Below are 26,595 nucleotides of genomic sequence, written 5' to 3' on the forward strand. Positions count from 1 at the left end.
TTAAAACCTCTACTTTATAAATGAGCAAACTGAGCTCTGAGATAAAGTGATTCTCCAAAGTCGCACAGCCCATAAATGAGAGGATTTCAAAGAATGCTCTAACTATGATCAGGCAAACTACATCCTGGGAGCCAGATTCAGCCCTCCACTTGTTTGTGTATGATCTTTAAGGGAAGAAAGTTTTCCACATTTTTAAATGGCTGAAAAAAAATAAAGAAAATATTTTGTAGCATGTGAAAATTATGTGAAATTCAAGCTTCAGTCTCTAAACAGTTTTATTGGTATGTCCACTCTCTCACATATCCTCGCTTACGTGTAGCTGCTTTTGTGCTGTGAGGGCAGAGCTGAGTGCTTGTGACAGAGACATTATGGCCCCCAAAGCCTAAAATATTTTCCATCTGTACTTTGCTCGCCCCTGTACTGAAGCCAGGCTGACTGAAGCCAACTGTCTGAGCATGCATAGAGGAACTGACATCTGAGCTGGATTTTGAAGTTTAGTGGGTTCTTTCAGGCCAGAGGAAGCAGGGAGGGTATTTCAGGAAGAGGAAGAATAAATGCAGGAAAGAATGACATGTTCTGGAAAGCAAGAACAGTTTTATGTGGCTGAAGCACAGACACTGTGGAGATAAAAAGAAACAAAATGAAGCTGAACCTGCCTAAAAAGAGGTAGGTTAGGGCTGGATGGTCAATGCCGGGCTGATGAGTTTTCACTTTATGTGCAGGATAGGTGAGGGGGAACCCCTGACGTTTATTAAGCTGCAGAGAGTAAGTTAGATTTGTATGTCAGAATATAATCACTGTTACCTGTTCGTTGTAAATTTCCAGCATACTGAATGTAACCTGTGTAGAAAAGAGCATAAATTAAGAGTCTCTTGAAACAGACATCTTTGGGGAAAAAAAAAGTAACATGGAAACAACATAAATGTATAACAAAGGAAAAGGCTAATATTAAATATAGTAAGGCTCTTTCCCATGCAATATGGGGTTCTCAAATAATTTTAATGATATGAAGTTCTTAATATAAATTAAAAATAGATACAAAACTCTATGTGTGTTTCAGTTTCAACTGTGAACAGAAAAAGTTGTTCTATATTGCTTACCCTCCAATCTGAACATATGTAGAAAAAAAGATTGGTCTTTACTGTACCGTGCTTCTGGAACACTGCTAGCCAGGATTACATCTCTTAAACAGGAGACTGGAGGGATCTGAATGACTCTAGTCTAGAGAAAAGGCTCTAAGATATTGACATTTTGCCACCATCATCCCCTACCCATGAAAAGCCAGCCTGTCTATTAGTCACCTTGTGGTGAATCTTGCCAGTTAAACCTCACATCCTCAGAGCTTCCAACTAGCTTCAGAGTGACTCATGTTTTAAAATGAACAAATGGGAGGGGAGATCAAGATGGCAGAGTAGGAGGATGCAGAGCTCACCTCCCCTCATAACACATCAAAAATATATCTGTATGTGAAGCAATTCTCAGTGTAAACAAATTTGAAACTAGCAGAAAGACTCTTACAAAACAAAGGCTGAAAGAAAGGTCCACACAGAATCAGGTTAGGAAGGGAAGGGAACAATCAGTTGGGACCTGCACCCTAGGAGGAGACACAGAAGAGGAGGGGTATTACACAGGGTTGCAGATCCTTTTCGGGAGTGAGCGACTTGAACCACATAGTGGGAGCCTCAGCCCTGGGGTATGACACTGGGAGGATAAGTTCCCATAGCTGGTTTGAAAACCAGTAGGACTGACAGCAAGGTTGTAAGAAACTTAGATTCCACTCACAGAATGTACACACACTTGCTTACTCCCAAAACAAGGCAGAGAGAGAGTAAAACTGTCATGGGACTCTGGCTAGTTTCCTGCGAGTGTACCTCAGCCTGAGCCGAGCATCCACTCCAGCCTCCAGCCCCTCTTGCCCCAGAAAGGCTCTCCTCTGTTGGGAGAAGGAGGAAGAGCACACTTAAGAGGGAACAGAGCCAGCTTGGATCCAACCCTCAGAGCTTCTGCTTCAGCAACTTGGGACTCAGCCTTACCCCCTATAGGGCAGTGACAGCCACTGAGCAGAGGGGAGAGGCCCTGGCTCACACACCTAAGTCTGACCTTAGTTCCTCCATCTCCAGCCCCAGCTCCTACCAGGGTGATAGCTGCCAGCACACCCTGGGGGAAGACCTAACTCATGTGCTCATGTCAGATTCAGCTCTCCCACCAAAGCCACTGGGCACACACAAACTGTATAGGGATAAGTTCACACAAAAACACCTTTGCAAGACTGCAACAGGTAACTGTTTCACCTAATTTTAGAGAGACAGAGAAAGTTAAGGAAAATGAGAAGACAGAGGAATTTGTTTTAAATGAAAGAATAAGTGAAATCCCCCCCCCAAAACAACTAATAAAACATAAATAAATAATTTACCAAACAAAGAGATATCCAGGTACAGGAAGTACAGTGGGTGCCAAACAAGATGAACCCAAACAGACCCAACCCAAGACATACCTAGGATACTCTATCCAGCAAGATCATCATTTAGAATTGAAGGACAGAGAAAGAATTTCCCAGACAAGCAAAAACTCAAAGAGTTCACCAATACTAAATCAACCTAAAAGAAATGTTAAAAAGTCTTCTCTAAGTAGAAAAGAAAAGGCTATGACAAGTAAGAACTTGCAGGAAAAGAAAAATTCGACTAGTAAAGGTAAATATATAGTAAAGGCTGTGGCTCAACCACTTAAAATAAACTAGTATGAAGATTAAAAGACAAAAATGATAGTTAGCTAGAATTAAACAGTGAAGGGAAAGCACGAAGTTGTAAAATATGACATCATAAATACAAAACATGGAAAAGGGGAGCAAAAAAATGTAGATTTTTTTTTTTAGAATGTGTTTGAACTTAAATGACCACCAGTTTAAAGCTAGGTGTAGGTATAAGTCAAGATACTTGAACTCCGTGGTAACCACAAATTAAAAATCTACAATAGATACACAAGAACTAGAGAGAAAGGAATCCAAGCATACCACTAAAGAGAATCATCAAACTACAAAGGAAGAAGCTAAAAGAAAGGGGAACTAAAATAAACAATTGGTCAAGGATTAGCAAACAAGGGTAGCTTCCAATATGAAAGAGAGATCAAAATAAACAATAGAAAATAGGAACTCAGAGAAAACAGACAATGTAGAGTATAGAAGAAAACTTTTTTTTTGTAAGTTTCAGGTGTACAGCATTACAATTAGACATCTGTATAGACCACAAAGTGATCATCACACAAGACTAGTTACCATGCACCACTATACAGTAGACTCACTTCACCAGTTTCACTCATCCCCCAACCTTCTTCTCCTCTGATAACCACCAAATTTATCTATCTATGAGATTGTTTTCATTTTATTTTGTTTTTGTTTTGTTTTTTTAGATTCCACATAAGAGTGAAATCATACAGTACTTGAGTTTCTCCACCTAACATATTTCACCTAGCATAATACTTTCAAGGTCCAACCATTTTGCAAATGTCAGGATTTCATTCTTTTTGATAGATGGACAGTATTCCACTGTGTAAATATATACCGCATCTTCTTTATCCATTCATCCACTGATAGACATAGGCAAAACATTCTCTGACATAAATCTTAGCAATGTTCTCCTAGGGCAGTCTACCCAGGCAACAGAAATAAAAGCAAAAATAAACAAATGGGACCTACTGAAATTTATAAGCTTTTGCACAGCAAAGGAAACCATAAACAAAACAAAATGACAACCTACAGAATGGTAGAAAATATTTGCATGTGATGCGACTCACAAAGCTTTAATTCCCAGAATGTATAAAGAGCTCATACAACTTAATAACAATAACAACAACAAAACAACATAATCCAAAAGTGGGCAGAAGAACTAAGTAAACAATTCTCCAATGAAGACATACAAATGGCCAATAGGCATATGAAAAAATGCTCAATATCACTAAATACAGAGAAATGCAAATCAAAACTACAATGAGGTATATCACCTCACACCAGTCAGAATAGCCATCATTCAAAAGTTTATGAATGATAAATGCTGGAGAGGGTGTGGAGCAAAGGGAACCCTCCTACACTGTTGACAGGAATGTAGTTTGGTGCAGCCATTACAGAAAATAATATGGAGATTCCTCAAAAAAACTAAAAATAGACTTACCATATGATCCAGCAATCCCAGTCCTGGGCATATATCTAGAGGGAACTCTTAATTTGAAAAGATACATGCACTCAAATGTTCATAGCAGTATTACATAGAATAGCCAAGACATGGAAGCAACCTAAATGTCTATTGACAGATGACTGGATAAAAAAGATGTGGTATATTCATACAATGGAATACTACTCAGCCATAAATATATATATATAATGCCATTTGCAGCAACATAGATGGACTTGGAGATCGTCATTCTAAGTGAAGTAAGCCAGAAAGAGAAAGAAAAATATCATATGATATCATTCATATGTGGAATCTAAAAAAAAAGAAGGACATTAATGAACTCATCTACAAAAGAAACAGATTCACACACATAGTAAATAAACAATGGTACGGTTACTGGGGAAATGGGATGGGAAGGGATAAATTTGGGGGTTTGAGATTTGCAAATGTTAGCCACTATATATAAAAATAGATAAAAAACAAGTTTCTTCTGGATAGCACAGGGAATTATATTCAATGCCTTGTAGTAATCTTTAATGAAAACAAATATATGTATATATATGCATGACTGGGACATTATGCTGTACACCAGAAACTGACATATTATAACTGACTATATTTCAAATAAAAAAAATTTAAAAAGAAGAAACTACGCTCGGACAATTAAGAAACAAAATAATAGCCAAAACATGGAAACAGCCTAAATGTCCATCAACAGGTGATTGGATAAAGAAGATGTAGTATATTTATACAATGGAATACTACTCGGCCATAAAAACTGACAACATAATGCCATTTGCAGCAACATGGATGCTCCTAGAGAATGTCATTCTAAGTGAAATAAGCCAGAAAGAGAAAGAAAAATACCATATGAGATCGCTCATGTGTGGAATCTAAAAAACAAAAACAATAACAAACAAACAAACAAAAACAAAGCATAAATACAGGACAGAAATAGACTCATGGACAGAGAATACAGACTTGTGGTTACCATGGGGGTAGAGGGTGGGAAGGGATAGACTGGGATTTCAAAATTGTAGAATAGATAAACAAGATTACACTGTATAGCACAGGGAAATATACACAAAATGTTATGATAAATCACAGAGAAAAAAATGTGACAATGAGTGTGTATATGTCCATGAATGACTGAAAAATTGTGCTGAACACTGGAATTTGACACAACATTGTAAAATGATTATAAATCAATAACAAATGTTAAAAAAAAGAAACAAAATAATATTCTTTATTTAGAAATAAAAATTAAGATGAGAACACACTCATAACCTTGGTAGAAGAGGGGAGCAAAGGGAACCAGAGACTTAAGTTAGCTTAGGTTTTGTGTTATAAGCCTCAACAATATTCCTTCATTATTGTCAGCATTTAAGAAGCCTGCTTCTATCATACTCAAAATGCCTTTTAAAAATATTTCCTTTGGTTTGCCCCCATAGAACCAGAAAAATTTAACATTTATTTAGCTGCAAATTGATTTGGTAATCATGTAAACATTTTGGTATGGAAAATTAATATTATCCTAAAATAGAGATACTGATAACTTCCAATGGGGACAGGGAATTTCTAAAATGAAAAAAAATTCTTAAAGAAGGAGTTTTAGAATAATACATACCTGGTATTCTTGATTTTCCTCCCGGTTCTCAATTGCTTTAAATAGCTCTTCACACACATTTGGAATAATACCCTTGTTTGCTCCAAACCCAATCATGGAATAGCTTTTTCCAGAGCCAGTTTGGCCGTAGGCCAGGAGAGTTGTATTATAACCTTGCCAAGCACTGTCTAGAATCCCCCTGCCAAGGTCATGGAAAACATCTCTCTGGAAAGAAGATCACAGGCATCATGTTCAGCACAGGCTTTTCACAGTACTCTTAAAATCAAATATTCTGGTTTTAATGAATTCAACCTTAATTAGTATCATACAACTTAACTGGAAGTATAACTCAGATGCTTTCTTAGAACCAATGGAATAAAGCTAGAAACCAAAAAGGGATTTATCAATTTGGAAAACACTGGATTACCAGGGATCACCATGGATCTTCAACCAGCTAGTATCCATCAGTATTGGATTTGTGTATTTTATACCCTTGACAAAACATGGGCTAGATCTGTAAATTTCAGCAATTAGACAAAAATTTCAATGCACCAAGGGACAGAGACAGGTCAAAGTGTTTTCTACTTTCTCTGTATTCTTTCATTCAAATAATAACATCACAAAATGACTAGATCAATTTTAGCCCGCTGCTGCTGAATTCTTTTTTCACAAGACCTGGTGGTTCTGAGGCCAACACACACATATACACATATACCTTTTTTTTTCTTAAGTGGGAGACAGTGCTTGTGCCCACAATTGCTTAGAAGAGAGAGTGTGGTCTGGCTCTTTTATTATCTATTGTATTATCTATAATATTATAGCTATTATTACATATTATTGCCAGTCAGCATGAATTCTCTTATTTGAGGCTGTTTCAAAGTGTACATTCTCCTCTATTCTCTAATATCAATAAAATAGTAAGCATTACATGTTCCATTTTTTGCTATATATATATATTTGTATTATTTATATAATTTTTATTTCTGGAAAAGATGCACATACCAACATGGAGTGACTTATATATGGACCACAGACAATAGCCAATTTTCTTACACTATTCAATTCTCATGAGAAAGGAAGAAAAATTATTACAGTACAAGTGTTAGTGGAGCTCCAGACTTAAACCATAGAATCTAGTCAGTGGTTTTCCAGAACCTTGTGACCATACTTTTACCAGAAAATTATATTTATATAATGGATATCCAGTCTACCCTAGGGGCTATTAGCTAAAACTAAGGAGAGCTTACTAAGCTTAGTAATTAGTTTTGCTGTCTTTTTCTCTCTGTGCTACTTGGAGATTTGGGAAAATGTTTTTATTGTCAACTTTTATGAACTGAAAACTTTAAAACAGAATTTTATTAAATAAATAAAATCTTAGAGAATTGAATCATTCTATAAATTTTGTTAGCTGTAGAGTTTTCTGTACAGTGTTCCATTGAAATCTCTTTTGGGTGTCAGTGATTCATATATTAGGTAAGCCAATAAAACTACATTTCTAATTTCTTCCTATTTACCCTCCTATAATTAATTACATGAAACATTTTTCTGCACTACAGTATGTGAAACAATATTCTGCAATATTTTAATAGGTGGTCAAGAAAAAATAGGTGTTCATCTTCACTGTGAATGAGAGGAAACGCTGATGACAGTTAGTCAAGTCTCTTTACAGCATAATTCTTGCAGTCTTTTAAAGCTATCTTTAAAAAAATTGAGATATAATGGACATATAACATTATATTAGTTTCAAGTGTACAACATTCTTTCTTTTGCACATAGTTGTCCGGATACATATTCTTGTCACAGAACCTGTAACATCTGAATGTACTTTTTTTGCCTGTCTCTTAACACCAAATTGTGAGCAACTTTACAGCAGAATAGTGCATAGTACGTGATAAATAGTCAATAAATCAAAAGTTCTCAAATGCTGAGTGCCTCACAAGTTTTGCTTATTTTGCTTATCTCAGGAAAATTAATAGACTTGACTGACATTCGTTTTTCAAAATATGTCAACACATTGGGAAATAACTGATTTGAGTGTCTAAAATTTTAACTAAGCAATAGTCGCACTTTTTGGACCTCATGTTTAGCATGAAAAGGAATAAATTTAAAACCAAATTCTCATATGGAAGCATAAATTGTACCATTCTTGCATTAAAAATTATTATACTGTTATACTGCTAACACTTAAATTTAAAAAAGAAACAACTTCCATCGAAGTTGTTTTAAAGCAGTTTACCTGGCCTGCAAATTTACTGCTTGGGTCAGCTGAAATAAACACACCATCTTTATCCTTCTGAAATCCATTGTGAGACCAATATGCCAGGTCAAAAGTAAACATCTTCATATGTTCTGGATTCTTAGGGTCTTGTATAATGGTGGTAGTCCTGGAATGCATGGAAATCACACATTTGCTTCCAGAATTCTTCTCTCTCTGTAGTCAAATTACAAATTGAGAGTCAATCAATGCAATTTTTCTTTGTCATCCAATTGTTTTCCAGGTCTTTACATTTAGTAAAAAATTAAGCCAGAAACTTACCGTTCATTCATTTTGTTCTCTAATTATGTTATTCTTAGCAGCTGTTATGACAACAGTTGCTCTTATACTTCCTCAGAATTTTTGAAAGGCTTGTCTCTAGTCATATTACCTTTCTGAGAATAGCATATCTAACACCCAACTGTACTAATAGCAATGACTATAGCGTCAGAGATCCACTTCCAGCATCACAATGAAAGAAGCTCCACGGTCCCACTCCCCCTGTAAAACCGGTGAAAATTATTAATGAAAAAATGACAATGAGAAAACCAACCATTTTAAGCCTCTGGAAATGGTTCTAAGAATAAACAACACCCCCCCCAAAAGAAAAGAATAAGAATAAACAGACAATGAAAGAATAGCAATTCAATAAAATCTATCAAAATTTGGTAAGAAAGAAGAGTCTGTGGTAGCTAAGCAAGACCACTCCCTCCCTCTCCCTTGCCAACTCAGCAAAGTGGAGACTACTCTGGAATGCCAGAGCTAAAACCACGGGCCTCCCTTTCTCCCCAGATTCCAGTAGGAGGGATTTCTTCCTGGGAGGAGAATATTGGCATTTCTTACCCTGCTCCCATCTACCTGTGGCTGAGGCTAAGTCTGAGGAAAGTATGGTTGAGAGACAGGAGTTCCTTCTTCTACCCATTTTCCACTCATGGAATGGAGGCTCCTCTTTGGTTGCAGCATGCTGAGAATACTGGGGTTGCTTACCCTGGCTCCTGAGGTGGTGGTTCTATGTCAGGAGAGACAAGCTGAGAGGATCTCAGACTACTCTTCCGCATTCACCAAGTGGTAGCCTTTTAGAGCAGGGTGTCACATAGGGTAGCTTGCTGTTGTCCCCACCCCCAAATCCAGAGCCCTAGTTTAGAGATCCTGCTTGGGCAGATAGCACCTAATCTCTTCCCAAAAGAACTGATTTCATTTGCTCCTGTAGAGAAGTTTAATCCTAGGGTGGTTGCAGTGAAAGGCAATTGGCAGATTGAAGATACATGTTAAATTATAGGCTAAATTTGGAGGGGAGGAACTGGGGAATAAGATACCTGGGAGGAACCTACCTGGACTCAGAAAATATATCAAACACCGATCTCAGAAACTATTCCTTTCAAACGGACCAGAATTTGACTGAATTAGTTTGTAGAGCAATTTGTACCTCAGGGCATTGTTGAAAACAACATAGCAAACAATCAGCAGTCAGTGGGGTTTGCAGCTTGATGTGGTCAAGAAAGACAGGAGGCCCGACCAAAACTGTTATCAACCCCGGATGACTAGGGCATACCCAAAGCTGTATCTTTTTGAGGAGCAACAACAAAAGTAGGGGTGTTGTTTGATGTTTGATATTTTCGCCATTAAGCACTTTTTTGCTGCAAACATCTTTGCTGCAGGCATTTTCACCGCAAACATTTCACTGCATAAACTAACTGGTCATAAGACAATTTTGTCTTGAAAGATAAAATAACTGTTTGATAGTTTGGTTCCAACTGGTTGAAATGCATTAGCATTTCTTCCAGTTATCCACGTTACGATGGCTTTAACAAGCTGACAGATGACGATGATTTATTTGCCTTAAGAGTTTGTTTCTTATTTTGAAACACACTTTAGAGAAGAAAGAGGCAAAGACCTTGAAAGCACAGAGTTGTACCCACATTTCCCATAGAACTTTGGAACGTCCATCAAAGGACAGGTGACAATATGCCAAGAACAAACAACAGTGTAGAGGCTTTCACAACACAATACAAAGCTCCATTACAAATACACATCCTACTGTTTGGAAACTGATACCTCTCTTAATGAAGGAAGAAATTTTAGTGAAAAAGAAAAAGTGCAATACCAATGAGGAGACGAATCAATAAGCTAAAAAAATGCATTATACTATAAATGACTTTGTAGATAAGTGCTTAGGTACAACCCACAAAATAAAACCAGTTATTTGTGCAATATTGCTATGAACACATACACATTTTAAACATATTAAAATATTTTGTATTTTGAAATAAAGTTGTTTAATTCCCTTTTACTTTTCATTATTTTATTTTTCATGGTAAAACTGCCCCATGGCCAATTAGTCACATGGTGAAAATATTTGTGGCAAAGATTATGGCAAAAGTAATTAGAACTTGGTGGGAGAAAGATTTCACTAATATAATCCAGCCAATCACTATACATATAAACAAGCAAATAAGAATAACAAGCTACAGAGGGGTGGGAGGACCAGTACCCAGACTTGCTACAATATATCATCTAAAATGTCCAGTTTCCAATAAAAAAAAACTATGAGGCATGCGAAGAAATAGGAAAGTAAGACTCACACCCTGTAAGGAAAGCAGGCAACAGAAACTGAGTGACCAGATGCTGGAGTTATCAGAAAAATACTTTAGAGTAATCATTACAAACATTCACAGAACCAAAGGAAACCAGATTAAAGTAAAAATTATAAATGAATACTATAAACAATTGATTACATTAGCTAAATTTAGGTGAAATTGACAAATTCTCAGATAAAAAGTATTAAAAGACTCAAGAAATAAAACAACCTGAATAAACCTACAAGTGAAGATAGTAAAAGAAAACAAACAAAAAACTCTCAAAGAAATGACTTGACTACTTTATTCTATCAAACATTTACAGTTAATACCAATTCTTCATAAACTCTTCCAAAACGGAGGAGAGAACACTCCCTAACTTATTTTTATGATACCTAATCCAAAGACATCACACACACACACACACAAAAACTACAGACCAATATCTGTTATGAATATAGATACAAGAATCTTCAATAAATTATTAACAACATGAATCCAGGAACATACAAAAAGAATTATACACCATAACCAAATGAGATTTATCCTAGGGATGCAAGGCTGGTTTAATATCTGGAAATGATTCTATTGATCATATTTTTTATTTTCTATTATTTTATGATGCTTTGACAACCTGGGACCTAGAAAGATTGTCCCTCCCAGGACTAATGAATTCCTAGAGATAGCAAACAACTTATCTTTCACGCAAATCAACCAATCCAAAGTCCATATCCCAAATACCTCCTTTACTTTAGCCACATACCAAGCCAATATTTTCCCTGCCCAATTATCACCCAAGGGTCAGGTACCTGACAACTAGAGAGCACCTGACCAACGAAAGCCCAGAACCTATGTAAACGACTCAAACTATCCAATCCTAAGACTGCTCAAACTTGCCTACATGCCTTGCCCATTCTTTCCTGTGGAAACCACAGTAAGGCTACAGGCCATGTACTCTTTGCTCCTGCCTTCTGACCAACTTTGATACTTACCCATGCGGCTGTATGGAATGCTCCTTTCTCTTGGAAATTATAAGGCAAGTTGTTGCTGTATCTGTTACCTTACTATACCTGATTAAAACAAATCTTGGGTATGCTTTAAAATAATGATTAATGTAATACATAATATCAATAGAATAAAACACAAAAATCACATATTATCTCAAGAAGCAGAAAATGCATTTGACAAAAATTCAACACCATTTTGTGATAAAAAAAATTCAACAAATTAGAACTAGAATGGAACTTCCTCAATCTCAAAAAGGGCATTGGCAAAAACTCATAATATACTTAATAGTCAAGGCTGAATATTACCCTCTAAGATCAGGAAGAAGACAAGGATTTCTTGACATTTATACTCAATATTGTATTGGAGGTTCTAGACAAGGCAATTAGGCAGGAAAAAGAGATAAAAGGCATCCAGATATGAAAGGAAGAAGTAAAATGATCTCTTATTTATGTATGACATTATCTTAGAAAATCCTACAGAATCCACTAAAAAACTAGTAGAACTAATAAACGAGTTAAGGTTGCAGGATGCAAAGTCAATATACAAGAATTAATTGTATTTCTATACACTTTAAATGAACAATCTGAAAATGAAATTAAGAAAATTTCATTTCTCATACTACCAAAAATAAAATATTTAAGAATAAAGTTAACAACAAAAAACATAATCTGAATACTACAAAACATTATTGCAAGAAACTAAAGATCTGAAAATTAGAAAAACATCCCATTTCATAGATCAAGACTTTCATAGATCAAAAGATAATACTCTCCAAATTGATGTACATTCAATGCAATCTCTATCAGAATCCTATAATCAAGCAGGACCCTATTGTCATTGGTGACAATATGGTATTTTTATCTGCTTGATTGTATAATAGTTTAAATGGCTTTCCTGATCATGCTTTTGCCAACCAGGATTAGGCTGGAGAGAAGAGAGGCTTGGATGGTCTGTGTAACCTCCTCATGGTGCTGCACATGGGGATCATGCTCAGTGCCCTGCTTTTGCTCCTGATACCTCAGAAATGGCAGTTGGGTTTCTGCTTTTTGTATCTTGTTGTTTATAACTCACCTCAACAGAACATGCAGTCACTTGTGGTTTCTTTGTATTCTGTTGTTCAAGGTGCAGGTCCCTGGCCTCAGCCTAAATGCTGTAAGTATATATCAATCTGACTTTAAACTGCATTTTGTTCTCTAGAGCACTTTTTCACAGACCCCCTTTCCTAAACACCCTTTGTTCTAAGCACAAGAATATTTAGAGATTCCCAAAGCCAGAGGAAAACATCATACCCAGAAGGGGTCCCAGATCCGTTGCATCTGCAAAAACAATTTTGCAACAATTTGTTACCCTGTATGTGACCTCATACCTAGTACCACCCCTTGACTCTTTTTTTTAACCCTTACTATAAAACCCCATACTTTCTCTCCCCAACAGGCTTACAGAGGCATTAGCCCACTGTAACCTCCTTTGCTTGGCAAAGAAATAAAGCTGCCTTTTCTACTTCATCCTAAAACTCAGTCCTTGGTAATTGGGGTACAGAGGCCAAGTTTCAGCAACAATTCCATCTGCCTTCTTTGTAGAAATTGACATACTGATTGTAAAATTCACATGGAACTGCCAAGCAATCAGAATAGCGAAAACAATCTTTACAAAGAAGAAAGTAGGATTCACACTTACCACAACTTAGTACAACCAACAGTGATCAAGAATGTAGTAGTGCCACAATGACAGACGTACAAGATTAATGTAATGAATTGAGAGTCTAGAAATAAACCCAAACATCTATGATCAACTGATTTTCAAAAGGCTGACAAAAAGGAAAAAGAATGGCCTTTACAAGGAAAGGAGCTGGGAAAACTTGACGGCCACATCCAAAAGAATGAACTAGGATCCTCACCTTATATAACATTCACAAAAAGTAACTCAAAATGGACCAAAGACCTAAATGTAAGAGCAAAAACTGAAAAAGAAAACACTGGAGTAGATCTTCATGACACTGGATTAGGCAAAGTATCCTTAGATATGACACCAAAGCACAATTTTTTAAAAAAAGGACATCAAAATTAAAAACTTTTGTGCTTCAAAGAATGAAGACAACCCACAGAATGGGAGAAAAATTGCAAGTCATCTATCTAATCAGAAATTGTATCTAGAATATATAAGGAATAGCTCAATATAAAGAGGTAAGTAATCCAATTTAAAAATGAACAAGGATCTGAACAGACATTTCCCCAAGTAAGACATACTAGTGGGCAATATCAGAACATGAAAAGATACGTGACATCATTAATCGTAAGAAAAATGCAAATCAAAACCATGAGATACCACTTCACGCCAACTGGAATGGCTGTAATGAAGTCAGATAACAAGTGTTGGCCTGGATTAGAGAAACTAGAACTCTCATACACTGCAAGTAGGAATATAAAGTGGTGCAGCTGCTTTAGAAAAGTCTGGTAGGTCCTCAAATAGTAACATAATTTACTATGACTCACAATTCAATGTCTAGATATATGACCAAAACAAATAAAAATGTGTCTACACAAAAACTTGTAAACAAATGTTTACAGCAGCATGATTCATAATAGCTAACAGGTGGAAACAACCCAAACATCCACTGAGGAAATGAACAAAATGTGGTATGTCCATACAATGGAATATTTTCCAGCATAAAGAAATGAATTTTTGATATATGCTACAACATAAATAAATCCTGAAAACATCATGCTAAGTGAAAGCCAGTCACAAAAGACTACGTAATTCCATTCATGTGTTGTACAGAACAGGGAAACATGCAGAGAGATTAGTTTAATTGTTGAGGACTGGGAGAATGATGATAGCTAAAGGGTACAGGTTCTTTTTTGAGGTGTAAAAATGTTCTAAAATTGACCACTGTAATGGTTGCATATACTTATGAATATACTAAAAATTATTGAGTTATACACTTTAAATGAGTTAAATGTATAGTATGTGAATTACAATCTCAAGAAAAACATTTAAAAACATTACCGTGAAAATAACTACAGCAGCTAATATTAAAAAGTACTTGTCAGGCACAGTGCTCACTGATTTACACATTATTTTACTTAGTTTAACAGCAACCCTGTGAGGTACCAGTATCTCCATTTTACACATTAAGGAAACTAAGGCTCGGAGTTTAAAATCTTGCTCAAAGCAACACAGTAGACAAGTGATATAGTAAGGTTTTGAACCCAAGTTCATCTGTTCAAAAGCTCCTGACAGCCTTTGTCTTACAAGGGAAGTCTCATAAAGCTGTTTCTCTGATCTCACAATGAAGACAGATTGGGTATGAAATTAGAAAATTAGGCAGGGTCTAAGTCACTAAGGGGATATAACAGTTATCCAGCTGTGATCTGTAACTATTTACCCTCAAATTAAAACTCAAAAAACAAACAAAACAAAAACAAAACTTTGCAATTATTTTAGTGATACTAAAGGCTGGTGAAAAACACCTCTGGGATAACTTTCAATGTGTTGATGTGTTAGGTTATAAAATGATTTTTTTTTTGTCAAAACATTTAATTTACTGATCACATAATTATTTCTTTTGACACTTTTTGAGTCGGTTTCCTGAGAAACCATGCAACTTTAGAAGTCTTAAATAGGTGATACACTTAAAAGTTGTCTAGTTATAAATTTATCTAATTACATGTTGGCCTGATTGCTAAAATATTTTCTGCAATATAGATGTTAAGGGACAGAACTGATACCAACTGAAAGTGTGCAAAACAGTATTTTATATTAACAGTCAAAAGAGAAAAAGCAAACTGTACAAGTGGCAATGAAGACCTGGTATGAGGTCATCATTACATTGTATCCCATTCAGGAACTGTTATTGTCAAGTAAGCCTTTGCATGTTGTTCTAGCATACTCTTATCCAAATCTTACCTATCCTTTATGTCCATCCCAAATGCTTCTAGCTCCAGAGGTCTTCAAGTTCTCCATAGGCAGAATGAACTACACCTGATCTTTCTCTGGGTACCACAATGACTTACCTTACTATGGTACATACTGCTATACATTATTAACATACACAAGACCACAAGCTGTTGGAAAACAAGGACTTTCCTTTGTATCCTCAAGAGCGTTAAATCCATGGCAGAATATCAAAAGTCTGCTGAATGGATCAATTGTTTAGAATTATCTTAAAATTCAACTTCTCCATCGATAATCAAAGATAGACAAATGGTAAATGTTCTAGAATGAGTATAATCCATGTATTATCTAAGATGTTGTAACAACAGTTTAATGACTGGTGTTTTTGTAAAAAGTTATATAAATATATTTATACATAAAAGCATTTACAATACATAGAGTTCATTCAGAATTAATTTGCTTGCTTACAATCTATTGCTTTTGAAGGGAAAAGTACATTTTAAAAATACATAGCACATATCTATACTCACCAAACTGCATTGGTTCAAAAATTGACTTGACAATAAACTTTTCTTGTCAATTTTTTTTATTGTGCTACTTGCGCAAAGAAACTGTTAACTGAATTATGTTTAGATCTTTAAATTACTCATTTAACAAGTTCATTTAAATAAGTTTAATATTCAATAAATGACAAGCAGCTTAAATACAAGTTTGATAACTATCATTAAAAAATTAATAAAATTAAAGTCGTAGTCAAATTTTCAACAAGGCAATGTAACATTTATCACTAACCTGACTAAAAGGCCGCACTCGTACTGCTACTTTCACTCTGTCAATACTTGGCATAGGCATTTTCATCATTTTCCCATTATTTGTATTGTTACTTGGTGGAAAAATAATGTAGAAAGTACACTGCTTATGCTTCACACTATAACATTAAAAGCTTAGCCAACAAAAGCAGTTTGTTTCTAGACAATCAATTATTAATGGTCCATTCACTACATACTATCAATTACCTGTTATAAATTATTTTACAACACTTATTTATTGATGAATTTTATAGCCTACATCAAGTATCACCACTTAATTGCACACAGTCACACTGCAGAGAACAGAGTGTTTTTTTCTTTTCCTTTTTCCACATCTACTCACTCTTTCCCCATACTCTGTGCCTGAGGTCCTATGAGAACTTGTCAGTTTTAAAACCTGAATATTAAGGGATTTCTGTGATTCAGTAGCAAGCCCCTTCACAGCAGTATTATAAAATTTGTTCAGACTTCTCATCCTATTAAGCACATAAAAGTTGCACTGAATAGCCACAAAACAGATTTGTTTTTCATTCTCTTTCCCTCTCAAAACCTTTTAAGAAGTTGCTAGTGAGCAGTGAACCGGTCAGTCTAACCTGGATAATTAGTCTCTGAATAATTAAGAGACTTAAAAAATAGCCTCTAAGCTTGCTGAACAAGAAATGTCAATATTATATTTAACCAAAGCATTGCTTAGAAAATTACTAATTTGAGGTAGAATATACAAAATTTGTTAAACTATAAAAACAAAAGTGGCAAAATTACAAGCCCATAATCCAATTTCAACAGTTAATAGCAACCTCCCCCAATTTATGATTAGGTATCTTAATCACAGAAGCAAAGTGCATAAATTATAAGATAGCAACTTAAAAACAATTCAATCCTCATTTTAAAATTGGTCTAATACCTTTATAGAGAAAGAAAATTGAACCAGTATCTACTAGCATATAAAATCATTAAAACAGAAATCCCCTCTTAAAAATCTAACAGACACAAACTACTGTGAAGTATATACTTTATTTAACATTCCAATAAGCCATATTTACATATAATATAAATGTATGAAGTCTTAATATAAAATAGAAAAACTGCCTGGACTAAAAGAATTACACTCCATATGGAGTTACTTTACTTATTGAAGACCTTATGTTTACAAAAATTTACAATAATTTATATAAATTATTTTCTTCCAAATTAGATGATTTTTAATAATCCACAGAATTCTGATGACTTTACAAATAGGTGTACATTAAAAACTTGAAAAAAATTACAGCATTTTTCTGCGTAAAACTTGCTTTGGAAAGGAAGACAATTTCTTCCTGCTCCTTCCAAGAGTTTTTCCTGTCACTTCTGCAGTTTTTCTTGGCTTGCTCTTTACTCCATCAATTGGACTTGCCAAAGGTGAAATCAGCTTAATTTCTACTGGAGGAGGTGACCAACTTTCTTTTTCTGTGTTTCTGAAATAAAGATGTAATTCAGGTAAGAATAAACACATTGTAATATAAAATGTAGCTGGCTTCCCAGCATATTTGAGGAGAGTTTAGGGATTACCCTTTCATACTGCTTTCATTTTATAAAGGAGAAGTCAAGTTAAAACTTAAGTCGTATGAGCTAATTAGAAGCAGAGTGAAGGTTTCACATGATAGAATTTTCCCTTTATGACTGGAATACTCAAGAACAATTATGCTGAATTTTCACTTAAATGTTTCATATGTATTAATAAATACTGACAGGCTACAAGGATTGGCCAAGTACCAGCAGTCAGTCCATGGAATGAGAGCCCAGCAGGCCAATAATAAAGTGTATGAGAAATGACAATTGTCAAAAATATGAATATATTTTTACAATACAACTTATTTTCCACATATCCACAAAGCCAATTTGTATGTAAAGTGTTATGAATTATAGTAAAAAAAAAAAAAAACTCTCACTAAACCAGTTTTCAAAGTAAGAGAAAATTGATTACGTTGTTATTTTATGAAATTCAACCATGCCTAAAGCACAAATATATCTGAAGTGGAGTAATTTCCCCATGGATGAAGTTTTCATTGCTACAGTGAAATAATCACAGGATTTTTAAGTTTTTAACTATTTTACTGATAGTTATCTATCTTTACTAAGGAAAAGGTAAAACATTCCACTCCCCTTCCCCAACCCATTGCAAAAACAAATATTCACTGGGTACTCAACTCGCCCACCCTACTATCCTTCTTTAAAAAGGATGAATAGGCTTTCGTGCTGTAAGAGAGAGCCACCTTCTGCAGTGAAATCTAACAATTACATGGAGCCAGTGCATAAAAATTCCCCTAAGAATTATCCTTTTCTGATGAGTTTAATTTCACTTTTTAAAATTAAGATTCTTCTCAAATCTAATTTTAAGAAACATACACACAAAAAAATATGATGTAGAAAAAGTCATACTTGCTTGCTTGTTTTGTTTTTGTAGCCCTGATTCTTTTCACTTGGGGCTCTCCCACAGTTTCTATTGATTGAGCATCATCTTCCTATGGGTTAAAATGTTTAAAAGATCAACCTTAAGTAATTAAACATTTGAAATCTAAACTGAAACAGTTCTATCCCGAGTCAAGGAATATAGCCAAATAGTGCTAAATGAATCCAAACTCAACAAATCTCAAATGGAATCCTCATATTTCTTGGTAGAAATACTGGTCATCTAGGACAGCCCATTATCCCCCATCTGCACATATTCAATTGCTCTCCTTGTCAGTTTTGCTCTGGAATGTTTCCATTGTCCACTGCCCTTTTGTCCTGTTGCCTCTGTCCAAATTCAGGTTCTTGCTGCTGCATAAGAATTAGTCCACCAGTGACTATTTTTTCCTCCCTAGAATTTTTCATCAAAACTTTACTTAGAACATGTCCATGGCTATTTGCTAGTCTGTAAACAGCCCCACTGCCCTTTCTCATGCACTGCCACGCTTCTGTGCCTCTGTATCTGCTGTCTTCTCTTCCAGGAATGCTTGTCTCCTTTACCTTCTGTCTATAAGGTTATCTGGGTATAAATGATTCTTATTATGCTGTGAAATAATTGTGTGTTCTGCCTCTTCAATTAAACTGAACTCCTGAAAGACAAGGAATCTGCCTAAATTATTTTTGTGTAAGTCTTTGCCCTTGCATAATAACTGGGTCATAGCAGATAACTCAAGAAATGCTCATGAATTAAGATTAATAAACATAAGGGTCTCATGCTCACACTTAATTCCTGAACTAGTTTTATTTCAGAGTTATGTGCAACTAGGTAATACAGTCAACTCTGAAACAATGTCTCTCCAAGTGTGGTCTGTGATGACACTCCAGGGGGTCAGGGACCTACATTTGAAATACATCCAGAAAATTCTGGTGGGAAACTACAATTTAAAAATCTTTCTTCTAATGGGTAATTTAAATGGCAGCTGCCAGTAATTCACCATAAGTAATATACTGATTTGTCTGAAAGGCAGGGTCCGCAAAAGTACAGACAATTTTGGACTTTTAGTATAAATGTCTGCTCTTTTTAAAGAAGTTTATTTAGGAGGCATTGCTTAAAAAAAACAAAAAAGCACATTCAAATACGCATACAAATAAAATCATGTATTTCTTACCAGTTTATCCACAAGTTTGGATGTATTAGATGTGATTTTCCGCCTGGTCCTTAAAGTAGGAGGTGAGAGGACAAATTGAGAGGATAAATCTGAAACTAATTCTTTCAACTGTGCAGGAGCCTCTATTTTTTTAGCTAAAGGAAGGCAAAAAGAAAGAAAAAACACTATATATCATACACACACACACACAAATTCAATTTGCAAAAAAATCCAGTTTATCTGTGAAGTGCAATGAAGGGCAATAAAGCAAAGCACAGTAAAAAGAGGTATGGCAAATTGAAGGTTTGTGGCAAGTCTATCAGTGCCATCTTTCCAACAGCATTTGCTCCCCTCACATCTCTGTGTCACATTCTGGTAATCCTCACAACATTTCATACTTTTTATTATCATATTTGTTAGAGTAATCAGTGATCTTTGATGTTACTGTTGCAAAAAGATTAGACTTGCTGAAGGCTCAGACGATGGTCAGTATTTTTTTGGAACAAAGTATTTTTTAAGTAAGATACATATTTTTTTTTAAAGATTATGCTATTGCACACTTAATAAACTACAGTATAGTGTAAATATAACTTTTACATGGACAGGGAAACCAAAAACTTGTGCGACTCGCTTTATCATGATACTCCCTTTTTTGTGATGGTATGGAACTGAACACACAGAATCTCCAAGGTATGCCTACCTACATAACCTGAGCTACTCTGCTTTTTAATTTCGACTTTTCCAGAGGCGAGGTTTTTATTTCAAAAAGCAATTTTATTTTCAAAGAGAGACAAACCTCTTTCCTTCCAGCTCATTCTGAGCTAGTTGTTACAGGCAAGGAGAACAACAGAAAAGTCCGTATCACAAAAAGACAAAAGTAGGCAGAAAAATAATATAGAAAAATAGGCTGATAGGAAGATATTCTATAGAGAAGTATACATGGTTTAATTAAGAATTAGTTGAAAATATGCAATTAAAAACATCTATCACAGACTTGATCTTAAGATTTTTTTTTTCCTGTTTTACTTTAGGGTCTTCATATTAATGGCAATTAGCAATGTAATTATGGAAGTGGCAGGGTCAGTCTCCTGGAAACTAAATCCTGGTTTCTGGATTTATTTGCTGTGGGACCAAAGGCAAGTTACCTAAAACCTCTCTGTACCTCAGTTTCTATAAAATAGGATTAATAACGGCACCTATAAAGTTACTGTGAAGATTAAAGCATTAGTATAATGTGTGGTATATGGTAAGTGCTTTATAGATGTTTGCATGTTATGATGCTATTATTGCAACAATTTACAAATCTTTGAAATAAAATACTCAAATTATAGTTCAATGTTATTTCACCTATTAGGACAAATAAGAGTTCTGTAACATGTCAAATTCTGCTTTTAAAGCATGTGATCCTTAACAAACGAAAAAAGAGGGGTGAGGTCAAAAACAGAAGTCATCTCTGCTCCCAGCTGATAAGTGGCATAAATGGCACTGGTGGTGGTAACTCTCCTCTTTAGGCGTTAAAAAACAGATAAACCTATATTCTTTCTATGAAAATGATACATTTTAGTTTTCTCTTTCAGGCTACCTGGAACAACAGCTTCTTTGTTCATATTCTAGTTCATATTCTTCACCTATGGTTTCCCTTGCATCCAAAGGAATAAAGAAGGAAATACAAAAATACATCATCACATGCAAAACTGTTCAGCCCCCATCATTCCTTCCATCTGCTTCTACAGCCAGATGAGATTTTATTATACTTCTTTGTCAATTTCTCACCCATCTCTGTAAGCTCCCTGGGGGTAAGTTTTGATGGCCAGTGCTACTTAAGGTCTAAGAAGTTTAAAAGTCCTATAGGTTCAAACCCAGTAACGTACTGGTGAACAGCTTTCTTAAGGGGGGTAGGGGGCACAGCTCTGATTAATAGCATTTGCCTACTTATGTGCTGTAAATGTCCCTACATGGCTGGCTCATAAAATTCCTGAATATTTAATAACTGGTTCTCACTGGTGAGCAGGAGCTGGCTCCAGGACATCACTATTAACTTATTACCTGGCTGATGTAGGTGCTCAGTTTCACTGAACTTTCATTTTCCTCATTATGGAAAGAAGGAAATAGTACCTATACTATACCGGGTTGTAGTGAGAATCAAATGAACTGATGAACGTGTGCCCTAGTACAGCCTCAAGCATATAGTAAACCCTTCTTAAATATCTGCTGCTGAGTAACGGAATTAGAGAAAATCCACGGAAATGTCAAACTTCACATTCTTTTTAGCCAGTAATTCTAAGATACTGTTTCTTGAACAGGTTTCGATTAAACCGAGGATGGTCTCTAGCTTTCTAATCATATAGTAGTATTTCTGTAACCACTCTTCTCTGTACCTCCCACTCGTCCCTGAAGGAGCTTTAAAAATACAAGTTAAATAGGCACAAGGGGCAGTAGGTATTGTTAAGAGTATAGAAACTATAATCTGAGGGCAAAAGAAGAAGGGAAAACTTTATGGTGGTAATTGCTTTGAAAAGTAGTGAATACTCACAAGAACCCTATAGAATAGATATTATTACATTCATTGTAAAGATGAGAAAACAAGATTCTGAAAGGTTAAATGATTTTCTGTCCAGCTAGTAAATGGCAGAAATGAGAGATCTCAGTCCCAAATTTCTTATCGCCTCTAATCTCATACTAGAAAGTGCTTATTCTTCATAGTAGAAAATCTGAAAACAATTCAAACACCTAGCAGAAGAATGCTTAAGCAATCCGTGGCGCGTCATGAGATGAAATGCCACATTTGGAGTTTATCAATGTGTAAAACAGAAACAAAACATACAAAACTTGAACACTCAGAGTTAAAAGAATATTTACCAGTATCTGAAAAATGCTCGTAAGTAGGAGAGGGTGTACACATATATATATACAAACTGCAGTTTGTTGGTTGTTACATTAAAAACTATATATATATATAAAACAAAAAATATACATATAATAAAAAATATATATAACCAGAAGCATATACAAAAAAATGAACAGTGGTTACTGGTCCTCTAGATGGCTAGATTAAATATTTTTAATTTCTAATTTTGTGACAGGCATGTATTACTTTTATTACAGAAAAAAGTATGTATATAGATGACAATTATGTAAAGATGATAATGATCAGAATTACTGATGTTTGTTATGCTATACCAAAATAACCCACAGAATGTTTATTACACTTCTTTATGTCATGAGCAAAGTATAAAAGAATTGATAATGACATTCTTCTATCTCACTGCTCTTTTTCATTTTAACTTTTATCTAACATAACAGCTTAGTAAAGTGAGCTAAAATCTCACACGTTTGGTCATTTCATTTTCCTCCATGCAAAGTATAGGCATAACTACACTTTCCTAATAGCATGAAGAAACTGAATTATACAGTACTAACAAAATCAAAGATTTACTCAAAAATGGGGGTAGGGGGCGGGGAGAGAAGACACTACTAAAACTACAAATCATTTTTAGGACAAATGATCAGTTCAACGGCAAAGGGCCCTTTCCTTTCAGGCAACGTTAATATAACAAACTGACTTCATGAATACAATATATTTAAAAGAAGTTTTTGCATAGTGAATGTTGAAGATAGAAAATTTCAGCTTGTAGATTTTTAAATGGCTTATTTTCTCTTAACCTTCCTCAAGTCAGGAAGCAACTATATAGGATATTCACTAATGTATTTAAAAATAAATGCAGTTTTAAAAAGCTTAATAAAACAACAAAGTCACCTACTTTACTTACAAGCCCCTAAACTGTTTTATCACTTTTTTAGACCTTTTTTCTTAATTACCTCCTTCACTGAACTTCCCCCACCCCAAGAAATCTTAATAGCACAGATATACTATATATCTGTTTATGTACTTTACGCATATCTCTGCTTTATACTAAAAAGGGTAAGACATTTTCACTCTTTTGGGAGAGACATCATTCCTCTTGAGATCTTAACCAAACAATACAATCATTAGCTCATAACTGTCAGTGAGGGCAGCTGAGCATGTAACCTTCTCAGTTCATGGGCAATAGAAAATATGGATTTAAATAATTTCTGTATCATAATCAATAGAGTTCTACTGCTATATCCCTTCAAAACAATATGAAGTTGTGGATATCACCTGGGACATGAGCCAAAAATGATAGTTCTATCTGGGGAGAAATCAAAATTAAGTCCCTTATGATGTAAGGGCAAATGAAGAGAAAAAATTAAACCTAAGTCAAGTGAATTATAGAATTTAAAAAGTCATACTGAAACAGGAAATTCTTTTATCCAAAAACAAACTCTGAACTATAAAAGCCTTTAAATTTTACTATTAAAAAATCAAAACTGTTTTTCAGGGGTGGGGGGAGGAATTCCCTGTAACCAGTCATTTTTAGGAAAAATAATCTATTAGTGTCTTAAACAAAATCTAATCATGTTTCAAGCAATGGAACTTTAAGCTGAAGACTTTGAATGAAATGAAAAGTGTGCTTTGAATAGAAAAAAAAGTACCTTTCTCTTTCCTTGGATCCTTTGACACAGGAGGAGAAAATAAAAAAGAGTCATTGTTTGGTTCAGAAAGGTCTGCTAATAAGATGGCCTTGCTAGATCTAGTCCTTGTGCTACGGGAAGATTTAGTCAAAGCAACTGTGGCAAGCAGTTTCTCTTCTTGGTCATTAGATTCTTTGTGTGTCATTTCTTCATCTATGCATTTTTCTGATATTGAGCGTAATGGATGTTTTCGGCTTTGGTTTTCAGACCTTTTTGTAAGCCTTTTCTTAGAACTCATTGCTGTAGCAAGTTCCTCATCTGGCACTAAAACTGATTTTTCTAAAGCTGGTTTTCCAACATCAGTATTTTCACTTTTAGCTGGGGTATTTCTTGTAGATCTCCTTTGGATGCTGAGACCTTCTGCCTTCCTGGGACTTCTTGCTTCCTTAACAGCCTTAGATCCTACATCTTCAGATGGATTATTTTTTCTTGGTCTACCACGTTTCCTAGGCGTAGCAGGTGTATCAAATTCTGCTTGGAGAGTCAACTGGGATGAATCATGTTTGGAATCTCCTATAACATCCGATGCACTAACTTCTCTCTTTTTAACCCTTTTACTATGTCGAATAGGCAGCTGCTGTTCAATGGACTCCTCATCTTGTTTATATCCTACATTTTCAGAAGTTTCCAAATCAGCATGTCTCAATTTTCTGGTACTTCTGCTAGGACTTGCTACTTTACTAACTTTCAGATCATCTATAATTTCAACACTTTCCTCATTTTCCACTGATTTTTTCATTCTTTTAGGAGCCCTTTTTGTAACAGATGAAAGCTTAACTTCTTTTCTATAAAAAGTTTCTTCAGTTGCTGGTTCCAAAGGCTGAGATGATTTTAATCTTCTTAATTCCCTACCTGGAGTAACCTGTAATTCTTGTTCTATAGAATTAACAGTTTCTAATGTGTCTTGGTTAATTTCTTTTTTTCTCCTTCCTCTCCTAGGAGTAATAGAACTTTGAGGTATTTGCTGGTTCTGAGATACTTCTCTGCCATCAGAACAGACACTTTCAAAAGCCTCCGAAACTTCTTTTGTTTTCCTAGTTTTCTTTGTAACTGAAAGCCCCAGCTTCTCAGGAGTAGCAACATCTGCTGACTCTTCCTGTTGTGCTGATTTGACATTCATGTTTTGGACACGTCTTTTCTTGCGAGTTCTAGAAGAAATCACGTCATCAACCTGGCTGACATTTATAGTCACTGTACTTGTTTCCTGAACAGTCTTAAACGTAGATTTGGCTAACCTGGTGGAACGCATTACCTTTTGGCTTATTAAAGGTATGTTTTCATGAATGGACTGTTCCATTGTATCCGAAGTAATTTCTTTACTTCTTGTGTCTTTAATTACATCCAATAAATTTTCTGCAATTGCTACTTTAATTGGTTCAGGCACATATGGTAACGTCTCTACCTTCTGGGACTCCTGATCACTAGTTATGACAGATGGCACATTTGCAACATGGCTGTGATTCTCATTTTCTCCACTGTTTACAAGTTTTTCCTCAGTTGCCGTGTTAGCTGCTTTAGCTAACACACTGGATGCTGCAGAATCACCTATCTCTACTTCTCCTTCTTCACCTTCCAAAATTAAGGTAAAGTTGCTCTGTGCCACAAAAAGTTCCCCATCCACTTCAGCAATGTCACACTCAGCAGAGTCTTTATTATCAGGCAAGTCACAAAACTGTTGCTCAATGGTATCAAAATTATATTGAAGCTTAAGAGTTCCTGAGGGATACAACTCATTACATGAAAGATTCCTAGCCTCTTGTTCTGAATCTTGAACTTCAAGCTTTTCATGCTCAATTACCTAAAACGATTAAAGAGATTGTTAACGTATATACTTAACCTAAAGCATAAATTTTTTAAATGACCATCTCACTCTTGGTGTATGAATTATTAAACATAAACTACATTTGATATGGCAATATATTTATGGGTTTACTTTATAAAATATCCATTTAAGCAATCAGACTTTCTCAGTCAGAATAACTAGATAGAAAAAGATTGAGATTCTGAATGGAATTAAAAGTAGAAATTCTACATTTTCCTGGCTAAAAACACAGTCTTAACAAAGCCTTAAAAATTATTATGATGCTAACAGTTGTGAGAATTAAGGATTTATTCTATTCTCACCCCCAAAAAAAAAAAATTAACTGGAGAAAAAG

General features: G+C 35.1%; 2 protein-coding genes across 4 annotated transcripts in view; both read right to left on the reverse strand.

Moving 5' to 3' along the window:
• Nucleotides 1-17,156, reverse strand: part of LOC102543429 (kinesin-like protein KIF28P) — a 56,967-nt gene extending 39,811 nt beyond the window's left edge. The window contains exons 1-4 of the mRNA XM_006198887.4: nucleotides 16,294-17,156; nucleotides 8,006-8,200; nucleotides 5,791-5,994; nucleotides 805-840 (exon numbers count right to left, since the gene is read on the reverse strand). Of these exons, the coding sequence (XP_006198949.1) occupies nucleotides 805-840; nucleotides 5,791-5,994; nucleotides 8,006-8,200; nucleotides 16,294-16,362 (504 nt within the window). The 5' untranslated portion in view covers nucleotides 16,363-17,156. The remainder of the gene's footprint in view (nucleotides 1-804; nucleotides 841-5,790; nucleotides 5,995-8,005; nucleotides 8,201-16,293) is intronic.
• Nucleotides 17,157-17,305: 149 nt separating this feature from the next.
• AHCTF1 (AT-hook containing transcription factor 1) overlaps nucleotides 17,306-26,595 on the reverse strand; it is a 79,898-nt gene continuing 70,608 nt past the window's right edge. For 2 of the 3 annotated variants that reach the window (XM_006198816.4, XM_072948633.1), the window contains exons 33-36: nucleotides 24,401-26,237; nucleotides 19,907-20,040; nucleotides 18,729-18,811; nucleotides 17,306-17,764 (exon numbers count right to left, since the gene is read on the reverse strand). In XM_006198816.4, coding sequence (XP_006198878.1) covers nucleotides 17,575-17,764; nucleotides 18,729-18,811; nucleotides 19,907-20,040; nucleotides 24,401-26,237 — 2,244 coding nt within the window. In that variant the 3' untranslated portion in view covers nucleotides 17,306-17,574. The remainder of the gene's footprint in view (nucleotides 17,765-18,728; nucleotides 18,812-19,906; nucleotides 20,041-24,400; nucleotides 26,238-26,595) is intronic. The other variant, XM_072948634.1, reaches the window with a different exon arrangement.

The sequence above is a fragment of the Vicugna pacos genome, chromosome 23 (assembly GCF_048564905.1).
Source record: "Vicugna pacos chromosome 23, VicPac4, whole genome shotgun sequence".
NCBI classification, from domain to species: Eukaryota; Metazoa; Chordata; class Mammalia; order Artiodactyla; family Camelidae; genus Vicugna; species Vicugna pacos.